Genomic DNA, 14,399 nt, shown 5'->3' with positions numbered 1-14,399 from the left:
GTCCAAATTTTCCCCATTATTATTCCTTTGGATTTGGCTGTATGGGCGGGCCCCCACACAATTATTTCAGCCCATCAGTGCACATTCCTCTAATCAATTTGGACGGTGTAGATCTAACCAGGAATCATTTGAGCAAATCTGTATTGATATGCATCGTCCAAATTGTCAAGTAACACTTCTCCTTGTTAATGCGATTCTTGGTGACCAGAAAAATAATAAACTTTTTCTTGTCGATTCATATTTTTAAGAGAGAGAGAGACAGAGAAGTGGTGTTAGAGGGAGAAAGAGAGAGAGAGAGAAATGGTTTTTGAACGCCGGCGAAAGAGAGAAGTGGTTTTAGAGTGAAACAGTGAGAGGGAAGTGGTTTTAGAGTGAAACAGTGAGAGAGAAGTGGTTTTAGAGTGAAACAGTGAGAGGGAAGTGGTTTTAGAGTGAAACAGTGAGAGGGAAGTGGTTTTAGAGTGAAACAGTGAGAGGGAAGTGGTTTTAGAGTGAAACAGTGAGAGGGAGATGGTTTTTGAGGGCTAGAGAGAGAGAGACGGGCAGTGTTTTCTGGTTCATCAGACCAGAGAAATCGGAACACTCTCTCGATCGATGAGAGAAACGGGAAAAATTCGCCCTTTTGTACTGTGACTCGGCCTAGACAACAATATCTGTCTAGGTTTTCTGGTTTTGAATCTCCCTGTCATTAGGGCGATGATCCAATCAAGCATGCTATGCTCTTCTCGCTACTCCTTCTCTGCAACTTCTCTTCCCTCTCCACCATTGAATCTCAAGTTGAGAAAAACTCAATTTCTTCTTAGATGGAGGTGTATGGCCACCGAACCAGAAGGCCTCTTTGCCTCAACCACAAATACACAGCTCGATTTAGACACCACCGACAAAAACACGACCAAGTACTTAATCTCTGATTCATTTTTTTTCCTTTTATGAATGTTTATTCATCAGTTGTTTATGTTTGGGTGTTATGGTTGACTTTGTAATGTATGTGCTTCTGAATTGGTGATATTGGAAAGCTATATGGAATTGTTAGATCGGATGGCTACTAACGTGGTTTGTACTTTATTGGGTCTTTAACTGCCTTTTTAATAACGATTTTCCCCAAATTTCTATATCTTGAAACTTTGAGCATATACTAAGCCAGATTATAGATGCAACGGCCGGATTTTGAGGAACAGAGGGGAAAGAAAGAAAAAAAAGAGCCACAATTATTGACCGTACAGTTAAGAACTCATGATCAAGTGTGAAGTGGATTGGCATTGTGTAAGACTTAAGGAGTGGGTAAAGTAGATGTTCGCTGCTTTAATTACTGTTCGGTTTTTTATTATTTCGTATTTTTTGGGTGGTCATTTTTTATTATTTCGCTTATTGGATTTCTTTTATACATTAGCCACTTCCATCGCTCCTGATGATGTATTGTCATTAAATCACCTAGGTAGGTGGGAATTTTTGCCACCATAGTGTTTCTTTCACAAAGGATTTTGTACCATTTCTCGTCTTCTGAAATTCTCAGTTACGAATACATGCCATTATTGAATTCATTGTTTCCCAATTAGTGTCTAATATGCTTTCATTGCTTGAAATCCCTTGCAGTTTTTGCATCATAGAAGGGCCTGAAACAGTACAAGACTTTGCCAAACTGCAGTTGCAAGAAATTCAAGACAATATCCGGAGTCGTCGTAACAAAATTTTCTTGCATATGGAGGAGGTATGGATTTTTTACAAGAGCTATATGAAGATAACCATTATGATGTGTTGACGAAACGATGTTACTATTACATGGATTAATGGTGTTTCACATCGATGTCTTCTTTTTATTATGAGGATTAATGGGTTAATGGTGTTTCACATCCATGTTCCCTTATTATGTGAACTAATGGCATCCACCATCTATGTCATATTTTAAGAAGGCATATTTTCCTAGTACAACTATCAACAATGTTCTTCTTGATTAGTATCTATTAGGTAGTAAACTAAGGGATCAATTGTGACATACATGAAACAGTGCTATGTTGAGAACACTGAGCACTTAATTTCTATTTTAAGATATTGATATTATGCTCAGAGGATCTCAGTAAAAAAGATATTCCACTTAAAGAGAAGTGGTAGAAAACCAAAGAGCATCTGAGGGCAGAGAAGAATTTTGTTAGTAATTCATCCCAAACCCCAGCCTACTTGTACTCATACTATCTCTACTATCTTCCTATGAGTTTTCCACCTTAGGTACATGATGTATGTGTCTGTGTGTGTACTATTATTATAAGTATGTTTCATGCACCACGCCATGTGAAACTGCCAAAAATGTCAATTTCTTGTTTCCTACAAATTTGATGCGGATGTGCTGATTGATCTTTTCCTCTGATTTTTAACGAGCTATTGAATGGTATAGATTTTGTATAAATTTGATGCTCGCAGGTCAATTCTAGAATCCTCTCTCTCTCTCTCTCTCCCCTCTCTTTTACATGTAGATTCTCCCCAGACCAATCTCTCTACCTTTTTCTTCCCTCCCTCCCTCCCTCCCTCCCTCTCTCCTGTCTTTTAGACGTTGATTCTCTCCATACCAATCTCTCTTATCTTTTTCTTCTCTCTCTTGAGAGAGAAAATGGTACATTACCTATTTAAATCAAGAAGAACATTGTTGATAGTTGTACTAAGAGTGGGGTTACCTATTTAAATACCACGTGAGAAATAGGAATTTCCACTAAAAATACAAGAAAAATCGGGACAGAAAGCAACCCTTATTGAGATCATGTTTTCTATTATTGGCTCGCCTTTCAGGTCCCTTTCTCCTTTTCAATATAAGCTTACAATATTATCCAAAAGGAAAAACAACTTTCATGGATGATGATGTTAAACTATTTAAGAGCTTAGCGGTAATGTGGATCTACTTGCTTGTTTAGTATAAACTATAAACTAGGAACCATAAATTGTTCACAATTGCGTCACAGTCATTTCATCCTTCTTATGGATATCATGGGCAGAGGTCTAGTTTTTGTGTATGCATGTGCATGTGTGCTGGTGAGTGCCCTAGATTCATGAATAGGTTAGGTGATTTTTCTTATTAGGGCACATAGCACTTTTTTTTTCGGTTTTGATATGTTTACATCCATCTGTACAGTCTTTTAAAGAGAATCTGTGAGGTTTCGCAACATTGTGGTCTCTATGTTGTTGGAGCAATTTACATAAATATATTTCTTATTAATATTATTATGATTGGACGAATTCTGGATTCAAATTTCTCTGTTGAAAATTTACCTATGAACAAAAAAAAACAGTTATGTTGAAAAACTTATTCATTAAATGTGAATATTTCTTTTTTCTTAAATTCGGAAGTAACATAGTTCATTGATCTCTTTCAGTTTTTGTTGTTGTAGGTTCGCAGGCTACGTATCCAGCAAAGAATTAGAAGTGCTGAACTTGGTGTTCTAAAAGAAGAAAAAGAAAATGAGTTTCCTGATTTTCCGTCATTCATTCCCTTTTTGCCTCCATTGGTGAGTAGTGAGCTCCTAAGCATTGCATCTAGTGATCTTCTTTGCTGCAATATTGAAATTAGGAGCCTACCCCCTAATGATGCGTATTGTGTGCCATTATGGAAGTCGTCTAATGTTACTTTAGGTACGCTTACCCATTAATGTATGTGCATTGCTTACATTTGTGACTTTTTTTTTTTCTTCTTTTATTTGAGTAGATGCATGTGTAACGTTTATGTTAAGTTTCATGATATAATCATGTATCTCTAGTAACTTCTAGAATTATAGATAAACAAAAGTCAAATTTAAGAACTAAAGACAAAACAAAGGGTTGTCACCAAGGTCCCATATTTGAGTTCTTGTTGACAGAACTTTCAACGTTAAGGGTTTCTAATAGTTAGATGTGCCTAGGGACTCGGAAACCACATTTGGTGTGCTTCTAAATATGAGGTTGCCCCTTGGGCAGGCCTAGTTATGGCGCCAAAGGTCTGTACTACCTAGTGACTTGAAACCTGCATTTGGTAGTTATGCTTGGTAAGGTGCGATGCGTTGATGGCGATTTTCATTTTTTGCTTAAATGTGGAGATTTCTTTTATTTTATGTACCTATTGATTTATGAATATCAAAAGAGGTGTCTCGCTACTTTTTCACATTTATCTCATTCTATGTACTTTTCTTTGATAGTCTTTTTCATTTAGTTCACAGTGATCATTTTTGTGACTTCAAAAATTGGAACAGACTCCAGCAAATCTTAAAGTGTACTATGCTACGTGCTTCTCTCTTATTGCGGGAATCATGCTTTTTGGAGGCCTTCTGGCACCCACTGTAAGTTTGTGCATGCTACAAATTTTCTGTTCTATGATTTTATATGCATGCATATGGGTATATAAGCATGTGCTCTATGTATCACTGTTTAATTTGTGACCAAGGTTGTACTTCCTTGCCTACTGTGCTTATGACACAATGAGGACAACTTCTAGAAATTGAAAAAGTTGCTCCAGAATTTTTGAGTTTTACTTTTGAAAAAAGGTATAAGTTTTTATTTAAGTTTTTTATGGTGTCCTTAATTACTGAGTTCTGAAACATCCTGCTGAGGAGTAAGTTTGTATTTCAAATAATTGATCGTTGTAGTCTGAAGTTTAAACATGCCTATATCAGTATATCTACTTTGAGAAGTGTGTCATATATCATTTCCAAACATGGTGTGAGAATGCTTGTGTGATGAAACATTTCTTCTTTGATAGTATGATGAAGAAATCCCTGTCACTCCACAGTTTAACATTATCAAAAAAAAAAAAAAAAGAATTCCTTGTCTCTCCATTAAAAAAATCCTTGATCCTTTTAATGGAAGTCTTCTTGTAGTTTAAACATGGCCACGCAACGTGGCTGAGCACAACATGCATTTGCCTATCAAATTCTTTTGACTTGTCATTTTTCTTGAAAAGTGAGTTTTGTTTCATTCATCATGGTTGATTTATCTGTTTGATCTTGAACATTCTCTCAGGGTGCGTTTATTTCGGTTGAGATCTCCTTCCGAGAAGGAGATCTCAACAAAATCAGCTGTTTGCCATGTTTGTAGCACATGGGAAAGCACGACACTTTAGTACCAGGGAAAGCGCCATGATGTGCTTTTCAACACTGCTCAAACAGCTTTCTGGGAAACAACTTCATACGCATATAGGTATGAAGCAGGTTTCCCACCCCTGAGAAATGTGCCCTCAATGATTAATTAAATGTCTGGGGACACTGTTGTTAGGAATTGTTTGAGATATTTAATCTTTTAATATTTGATGACAATAGTCATTTATATTTGATGATATTATTAATTCTGGTGGGATATTTGTTCTCTTTCAGCTGGAACTTAAGTTGGGTCTAGGAGGTACATCCTATGAAGACTTTATTCGTAGTATGCATCTGCCTCTACAGTTGAGGTACATACTGTAGCGTGATGTAAGGCTTCCATATCAAACTCCTATACGATAAATGAAGTACGCATTTTCACCTGGTGAAGACATTTTTCACATGTTATCACATCTCTCTCCTTGTCTTGTTGATATGTTTCTTTGATAGCACATTTAGTATGAATAGCCTGCTCAATCTATCCATCCTAGTGCTCTAAATTAGATAAGCTGCAGCTTTTTAGAGCTAAGGCACAGTTTCTATTCTGACTTTCTTCCATTCACAGATTCATTAATTGGTGATAATGCAGTCAGGTTGATCCTATTGTTGCATCATTCTCGGGTGGAGCAGTAGGAGTGATATCATCCTTGATGGTGGTTGAAATCAACAATGTTAAGCAACAAGAGCAAAAAAGATGCAAATACTGTCTTGGAACTGGTATGTATATGCATCCCATACTAAATAAATGTTTACCTTTATGTCCATATGAATGAATCCTGTGTTTCTTGAGTAAATAGTATGTTTTCTGCATTCCTTGACCTGTGTTTCTTGAGTAAGTAGTATGTTTTGTGCATTCCTTGATCCAGTCAATTTTTACCTGCTAGTTCCCAATACACAATTCGTAGATGGCTGTTGAGTAAAGTATTAAAAGTCATCTGTGTGTATACTGGAATTTAGGATTAATATTTGTTGATGCAGCAACGAAAAGAACATAGGTGTGGTTCCAATAGGTGATAAGATGAGAGAAAGTAGACATAAATGGGTTTGCCATGTGCAGCGCAGACCTAGTACAATTTATGTTAGGTGGTGTGAGTTAGTTCAAGTGGAAGGCTCAAAAAGGGCAAGGGGTAGGCCCAAAAGGATATGATTGGAAGTAGTGAGAAAATATATGAGGATTTATGATCTCACTGAGGGTATGGCCCTTGGTAGAGCATAATGGCGGACTAAGATTCGTGTAGCCAACCCAAATAGTTGGAAAAAAGCTATGATGATGATGATGATCTATTGATGTCGTGAGGAATAATATATAGTTGTGATTTCTTGAGCTTCCTTGTTTCCTCTGTGCTGTCAGGGTACCTGTCCTGTGCTAGATGTTCAAGCAGTGGAACGCTATCCATGGTTGAACCAGTTGCTGTGGCTGAAGGTTATGATCAATCTCTCTCACCGCCCACAGCTGAACGATGCCCTAATTGCTCAGGTGCAGGAAAGGTATAAATTTATAATCATCCTATTGTTTCTCTCGTACACTTCATGTGATGACTGGTTTTTGTATGATCATTAATGTTTCCAGCCCTTTAAAGGCTAGTCATGTTCTTCTGGATCACTGCCACATAAAATGCTTTATGTTAATGGTGGTGATAATGCAAACATTTTCAAGCTACAATAAACTTATCTCTTGCCGGCTCCTTTCTGACATTATTTGGGGGATGACTTAAATGCTATGGAACCTGTGACATGATTCTGTTTTTCTTTTATGTTTGCAGGTGATGTGTCCTACATGCCTATGTACTGGAATGGCAATGGCAAGTGAGCATGATCCGAGAATTGATCCTTTTGACTAGAGATTTTTCTAGGAAACAGAGTCATCCAGTGAAGAAAACTGTATTTGTGAAATATATAGGAAATATTTTGTTTCCTTTTGATAATTATGGTTCCAGGTTGTCTGGGGCGATTTCTGTAAATTATCTACGGTGATCAGACATCAAAAACCTAAGCAAGAATTTCGTTTCTCTCTATATGGGGGTGAAAAAAAGTTTTTAGTAAGATTTTTTATAACGATCGTTGCTATTGATTATGGTATCGTTTTCAGAAAAAATGGTACAGGTTCTATGTCATTAGCACTTGTATATGGAGATGCTCTTAAAACCAGTAAGTATGATTTGCGGGTCTTCGACGACAGAGTAATTATATATAATGTTCCTTGCAATCACCTTACAAATTATGAAGTAAATGGGAATAATATAAGTCATAAGTATAGCATGTACAAACTACAATGTATCCCTGTCCAATAGTTTCATAGTTGAGCATTTCCCTGTGTTCCACTTCTCTCCAGTGGGATCATAAATAAATGTCTTTTTTTTCCTTTTCTTTTTCTTTTCCCATTTTGTAAGTTTTTCAATTGTGTGACGATTTCTTGCAAACAATGATTCTTTTGTGATTCTTAGGAATGCATGCTTTTGGAGGAAGTTTTGAGTCCCAATCACAATCACACTTGTCATTTAGATTCTAAATTAGATTATTGTGAGTGTTTATTGACTAAATTCAAAGCTCGAAAAAGAAATTTTGAATTTTATGAGACATATCTAACATTAATTACGATTGTGAAACTTTAAGAACACGGCAATTGTGAAGACTTTAGGAACACGGGAGCATGGTATCTTTCCTTATTAAAGATGATAGGGCCATAGGGTCCAATTGGAGATTTGGTCCCATGGTGAAATGCATACTTCTTGAACCACTTTTTCTCGTCGCTGACACCCATGTTTTAACACCCCGCGATTTTTATCGAGGATTGCAGATCTATAAGGGAATCGGTAAGTCAGGACGAACCAATTATAGGATGGATGAGTCCCAATCAGTGTTCACAAAACCCTGAAGCAGTTTAACCGGCCTAACCGGTAAATCTTTCGATCTAACCGTTTTGACTCGTCAAGTCTCTGGTGGTCAAAAAAAGTGTTGAAAAAATAAAAAAGATACAAAAAAAAAAAACTAAAATATGAAAAAGATATAAATAATGATTAAAACAAAACAAATTAAAATGAAGTTGGAAATTAATGAAAAAATGTATTTTAATGAATTGATCAAAATTTGAATTAAAGTGAGTATTAATGATAAAAATAATTTTTAATCTTTACCATAATATAAAGAATATTAAAAAATACATTACACCAAATTCCTTCTTTTTGAAAATTTATATATGTTTTTTTTTTTAATTTTATATTTTAAAAATACCGATTGATCATCAAAACCACTCAAAACCGAAACCTCTTACTTTGATTATTTAAGATTGACATTTTAACAAATCACACCCTCACGTAAAATATCAAAACCGAAAATTTAGAAACTTATCGAGGGAAATGGGACTTTCGCACACGTCTAAATCTCTCAAATGGGGAAAGAAATATAATGATAAAATCTACCAAAATTTAATTACAATTTTATTTTTTTTTGGGTAAATTACAAGTTGAGCACTTGTTAAGCAAATAGTGCACGCAATCGCTGCACTGAACTTGCTAGTACTATTGCAACTTGCCACTAGGGACAATAGCCCCACTAACATAATTTATAGGGAAAATATCTTCTTATACTTTATTTTTAACTTCTATATCTCATGAAACTCAAGAATTTAAAATATTACTTGTAAGCAAAATGTCTATCTTTTCTATCTTACAACCCCCTGAAATCTTTTGATCGTAAATTTTTTATCAAAACAAACACTAAAATGACACCCTATTCAAACTCCATCTCTCTCTTTCTCTCTTCGCTTCTCGATGAGTTTACCAGCCAAGGGGTTTAGCTTGAGCTCGAACACGAGCACACTTTCTTATGTGTGTGTGAGAGATGGAGTTTAGAGAGAGAGAGATGGAGTTTTGGTTTTAGAGAGAGACAGAGTTTGAGTTTTAGAGAAAGAGATGGAGTTTTGAGAGAGAGAGAGAGATGGAGTTTGGGTTTTAGAGAGAAACGATGATGTGAGAGAGAGGTAGAGTTTTAGAGAGAGAGAGATGGAGTTTTGAGAGAGAGAGAGATGGAGTTTGGGTTTTAGAGAGAAACGATGATGTGAGAGAGAGGTAGAGTTTTAGAGAGAGAGAGAGATAAAGTCATTTCATAAGTTGTTGAAGTCAATAATACATGATCAAAAGGATTTAAGGGGTTGGAAGATAGAAAAGATGTAGTCCTTTTGTTTATAAGTGATATTTTCAATTATTGGGTCTGATGAGATATAGAAGTTAAAAATATGGGATAATAGGATATTTTTTTTAATTTATTTAATTTTTAAGAGAGAGTATCTAATGAGACCATTTATCTTTGGTTCAAGGTGGTCACAATTAATTTTGACCATTGGATATAAAATTGGATGGCTATATTTATTTTATTGACCAAGCTCAAAGTTCAAAAGAAATTTTTTCGAACTTTGTGAGATACCAAAACTATCGGATTTCATTTTATACAATCCCCTTTTTTAATGTTTTGTATTTCCACTGCTTAACTCTATTTTACTAGGGAAATTTTTATTTTTATTTCTAGTTTTTTACTTTTTTCATTTCTCCTTATTTTTCTTTGTTTAGTTTGAAATTTTGGATCTTTGATAACTTTTTTTCAGTATTTTTCTTGCGTTTCAAAAGAAGCAAAAATATTATTTTACAATCACTTTGTGTGGTGCAATTTTAAAAAACAAAATATTTCGATAGGGTTGCAACCCCACGAGAACAACTAAGAGTCTCACCTCAAAACTCATATAACATGGAAGTTCTCGTATTAGAAGACCTTCAAATCGATTATCTGGTCTTTGACTATTATAGTTGTAAAATAAAGAAATTAAGATTTTAAGTACTAAAAATAGTGTAGATGGGTAGGCTTAAATGAATATGACATATAGTAGTGAGAAAAAATATGGAGATTTAATGTCATTAATGGTATGACTATTAACAAAATAAAATGACATACTAGTGTAGAAATGTTTTTGACACGAGGTTATAACTTTTAATAGAACAAAATGACTTATGACCCTTAATAAATAAAATAACAACCATTGGAGCATAACTCAATTAGTTCGAAAAAAAAGCTTTTGATGACGACAACAAAATATTTAAACCATTCATTTTTGAAGTATTTGTAGATCCGCAAGGTCTGTAGGTACGAATTTGATAATGAGCGGTAGAAAATGATTCCAGTGCATCATATAGGTTTCTCTTCCCATGCTCAAAGTCAAAAGTGTTTCTTAGGCAGGGATTTTAAGGTGAAGAAGCTGTAAGTTTGTTTTTAGTAAGGCCTACCATACCTTGTGATTGTTTTTTCCTATATTGTTCGATGAGAACATAGCATGCCGGTCGGGTTGGGTTGGGTTGGGTTGGGTTTGTGTCTCGGTCTCTGTCTCATTCCTTCTCCAGCAAGAACCCCACTTGCTCAACCACAAATCAGATCTTTCCCTCTCTGATTTCTACTCCTCTTTCTCAACCCCAAATCAGATCTCTTCTCCTCCAGCCATGTCCACTAAACCCCATCATGCCCTTCTCTCTCTCTTCCTACTCCTCCTCTCTCTGTCTACCCCCCTCCCCTCTTCTGCAGAGATCAAATCCCTAAGAATCGAATCCGACTCCCGCCCCATGATCCAATTTGAGAAGTTTGGTTTTACCATTAAAGGCCATGTCCTAATCTCAGTTTCTCGAGTTTCATGGAAATCTCCCAAAAACCATGTCACTGATCTCTCTCAAATGGGTTTCTTCCTCTTATCTGAAGAACAGCTTATGCAGGTCATGATCGAGATGGAGCAAACCGATCGATTTTGCGTTCTCTCGAGCCAATACATCAAATACCTCTTCAGTTTCAACGATTTGGGCCCCGAATTCAACTATAACCACTCGTATCCGGTCTCTGTTCCTGATGAGTACAGTCTAGTCTTTGCAAACTGCAACCCCAATGTCGAGGTTTCAATGAATGTGCACACTGAGATGTACAATTTGGAGGGAGAAACCAAGGATTATCTTCCTGCTGGTCAGACCCAACTTCCCAAATTGTATTTTATCTTCTTCCTTTCCTATGTTGCTTTTATGGGGGTTTGGATCTATGTTTGCATGAAGAATAAGGTCTCAGTTCATAGAATTCATTTGGTAATGGGGGCTTTGATCGCTGTGAAAGCTTTGAATCTGGTCTGTGCGGCTGAGGATAAGTATTATGTTAAGAGAACTGGAACCCCACATGGATGGGATATTGTTTTCTATGCCTTTCAATTTCTTAGGGGGATCATGCTTTTCACAGTAATTGTTCTTATAGGAACTGGGTGGTCTTTTTTGAAGCCATTCCTTCAAGAGAGAGAGAAAAAGGTGCTCATGATTGTGATCCCATTACAAGTTATTGCCAATATTGCATCTGTTGTTACTGGAGAAACTGGTCCATTTATTAAGGATTGGGCTACTTGGAACCAGGTGTTCTTGCTCATTGATATTGCGTGTTGTTGTGCTATTATTTTCCCTATCGTTTGGTCGATTAGGACCCTTAGGGAGGCCTCAAAAACTGATGGGAAAGCGGCGAGGAACCTCGCGAAATTGACCCTTTTCAGGCAATTCTATATGGTGGTTGTTGGTTACTTGTATTTCACTAGAATTGTGGTTTTTGCACTCAAGACCATTACAGCTTACAAGTACAAATGGGTTAGCACTGCTGCCGAGGAGGCTGCGAGCCTTGCTTTCTACATGTTTGTGTTTTATATGTTCAGGCCAGTGGAGAGGAATCAGTACTTTGTTTTGGATGATGATGAAGAGGAGGCGGCAGCTCAGGCGATCTTGCAAGATGCAGAGTTTGAGTTGTAGAGAGAGAGAAAGAGTCCGGGATTGGAAGCTTAACATCTTCACCTTGATCATGAATTCTTGATAGTCTGCTAGGTATCAAGCATATTTTTCTCTTATGTGCCTTTGAACTTTTCTTGATTCCGTACTCAGGGTCTTTGTGTGGTACATTTTGTTCTCCTTTTTTACACTGATGGAAATTGAGGTTCTTCTCGTTGGATTCAGGGATATGTTTCCACAAGCAAACTTTAGATTGTATTGCTTAGGTTTGTAACATGCCCCATGTTACTGGTTGAAAGCACGAGATTTTCAAGTTTCATTTTCTGATGTTGTTTAAGTTGTCAGTATTTTTGTGCAGAAATATGTTTTCATGGCATGTTTTTCGCTGTAGATTACTATAGTACTTCATAGAGCATTTACTTGGATAATTCATACTTTAGTTGTCATAAATTTCTGCCCATGCTGATTTATCTATCTTGAACTTACTGTGTGCTATTCGAGGCATTGAGCTGTTACTGCTGACCTTAATCTCTTTCATGTCACCTCTCTCTCTATCTGCTATTTGAGACATTGAGATATTACCACTGACATTAATCTCTTTCATCCCACCTCTCTCTCTGTCCCCCTACCCCCCAATTGTCAAATCGGGGCCATAAGCTATTACAGTTGGTCCAACAAAACAAATATGGGAAACCCGATTTAGTTTATAGCGATGGCTTGCGTCCACCCTATGGCCTGAATTTTCTTATGGATATTGATCTGCATCCATATTGTTTCTTTCACTCTTCTTGAATCGTTGAGATTGTATTGCATTTAATCTCTGTACTTGCCATCAATTAGGACTTGCTTATCAAAGAAAAAGGAGATTTTGTAGGATTTTATTTTTGCAATAATCTTTATTGTTTGTTTTATGTTTTATTCTCTTGAAGAGAATGCACTTGAAAGCATCTCTTTTTCTCCCTTGGGTTAAATTGGTGGCGTCATCAACTGCTATAGTATCATGAACTGAATTTTAGTTTATGTCTGAAATATGTATGACTCTATTTGTCTAGTAGCATGGTTGGACTCACAAGAAGTTACGGATGTAATGTGATTTACTTGTGTATGCATGTCAATAAATAGATCCATGGACACTAAGCATGTGTTCCACGCCTATTTATTTTCACATATCTTAAATTTAGCATCCTAGTGATCTGAACCTCCTTAATTTTTTCATGTACTTTTGTTCCTTTCTTGTTCATATCGTCTGCTTGACAAGCATAATACTTTGGGGTTTCATTTTCCATTTTGCTATTTGACAAATCCATTGAATAGGATTTCCTATTGGTCCTTGAATGATCAGCATGCCATTAAGTAGCTTGCATGTTGTGAACCACCAATACCCAAAACTCACCCAAGAAATTCCAAAGTCGCCAAAATGTTGTGTAGCTTCTTGCTAGATACTCTTGAGTATACAATGCAGCAAGAATAGACAGTTTTTATTTGTATAGGAATAAAACATTATTGATTCCAATATTCAGTAGGGTTAGAGATTTGTAGTGGATTGGTCTTTCTTATGCCGGAGCAAACTATACTTTATAGAAAACATTTTTTTGTTCTGGAAATAGAGTTGTTCATATACAGTGTATTCTACAGTTGTCTGAAGTCATTTGGAAATGGTCTTTCACGCTGAAAGTTCAACAACTGTCTATTATAGCGTAGAATCTTTACGTGGAGAACCTTTGTTTCATATGCAAAATCACCTTTTAGCACAATTATCCATTATAACCTTGTGGGATTAATGACAACTATGAAATCCTGTTTTTTTTTTTTCTTTCTGGTTTTATCCAGAATGGTTTAGCTATAAACTGAGTCACATCTAGAAGTGCACTCAAAATGGTGTTTGCCCTTTTGAAGGAGGTCTGAAGTATGCTCAAATTGTTTGGATTATGGATCTGTTTGGTTATGAATGGCATGGGGCGAACGACGTAATCGCCATGCATAAATATCAATCTCTGATGTTAACTTTAATGGGAAATTTACAAGTTTATCATTGAACTAAACCTGAACAAGAGAATGATCCATGAAACTATAGTTTGTTGTGTAAAGTGGCAAAACTTCTTTATGTTTGGGTCACATCATGATAGATTGTCCTTATTCTATGTCCATTGACATGTTTGAGATTTCAAAATCAATACCAGCTCTAGATAGTAGAGCTCGGAGCTGCACTTTCCCTAGAAATAACAAACATGACACCATATCTTATTTTAGCATAAGAACTAGAAAATATTTTGTTTATTTCTCTTCCATAAAGAACAAATGTGTAGACTGAGGACACGAAACCTGTTACTTGGAAGCCTGAATTTGGGTTACAGATAAGAAACCATTTGTTTTGGAGAAACTTATCACCATAAAAGAGTAAGAGGAAGGGGGGCGTTTCGGGGGGAGGGATGACAGTGGTATTGGTGAACCCTGTGATTGGGAGCTCCTGGATGGTGTCCATATCTGTGTGTGCAGGTAGCACGTAAACTAGTGTAAACTGTTTTGT

At 36.3% G+C, this 14,399-nt stretch overlaps 2 protein-coding genes across 18 annotated transcripts; both read left to right on the top strand.

Annotated features, from left to right (window-relative positions):
• Positions 1 to 274: 274 nt before the first annotated feature.
• LOC18429209 (protein ORANGE, chloroplastic) lies at positions 275 to 7,105 on the top strand. Of its 17 annotated transcripts, none has more exons than XR_016051539.1 (8): positions 275 to 896; positions 1,594 to 1,708; positions 3,375 to 3,491; positions 4,209 to 4,295; positions 5,325 to 5,401; positions 5,684 to 5,807; positions 6,442 to 6,578; positions 6,854 to 7,105. XR_016051539.1 is itself a non-coding variant. In XM_006838500.4 (8 exons), the coding sequence occupies exons 1-8, from the start codon at positions 697 to 699 to the stop codon at positions 6,929 to 6,931; spliced, it is 939 nt and encodes a 312-aa protein (XP_006838563.2). In that variant the 5' UTR covers positions 275 to 696; the 3' UTR covers positions 6,932 to 7,105. The 17 variants fall into 17 exon arrangements, 9 of the variants coding, with proteins under 9 accessions (XP_006838563.2, XP_088717328.1, XP_088717324.1 ...); XR_016051540.1 differs by having other exon boundaries at positions 5,656 to 5,807; XR_016051543.1 differs by having other exon boundaries at positions 5,325 to 5,475.
• A 3,319-nt stretch (positions 7,106 to 10,424) lies between these two features.
• LOC18429208 (protein CANDIDATE G PROTEIN-COUPLED RECEPTOR 7) lies at positions 10,425 to 12,191 on the top strand. The gene has a single exon (XM_006838499.4). The coding sequence runs from the start codon at positions 10,574 to 10,576 to the stop codon at positions 11,894 to 11,896; it is 1,323 nt and encodes a 440-aa protein (XP_006838562.1). The 5' UTR covers positions 10,425 to 10,573; the 3' UTR covers positions 11,897 to 12,191.
• Positions 12,192 to 14,399: the final 2,208 nt, after the last annotated feature.

Source organism: Amborella trichopoda, chromosome 3 (genome assembly GCF_054954075.1).
Source record: "Amborella trichopoda isolate Santa Cruz 75 chromosome 3, AtrichopodaSantaCruz75HAP2 v2.0, whole genome shotgun sequence".
Classification (NCBI taxonomy): domain Eukaryota; kingdom Viridiplantae; phylum Streptophyta; class Magnoliopsida; order Amborellales; family Amborellaceae; genus Amborella; species Amborella trichopoda.
Note: the sequence above shows the minus strand (reverse complement) of the source record. Positions and strands in the feature narration are given on the sequence as shown.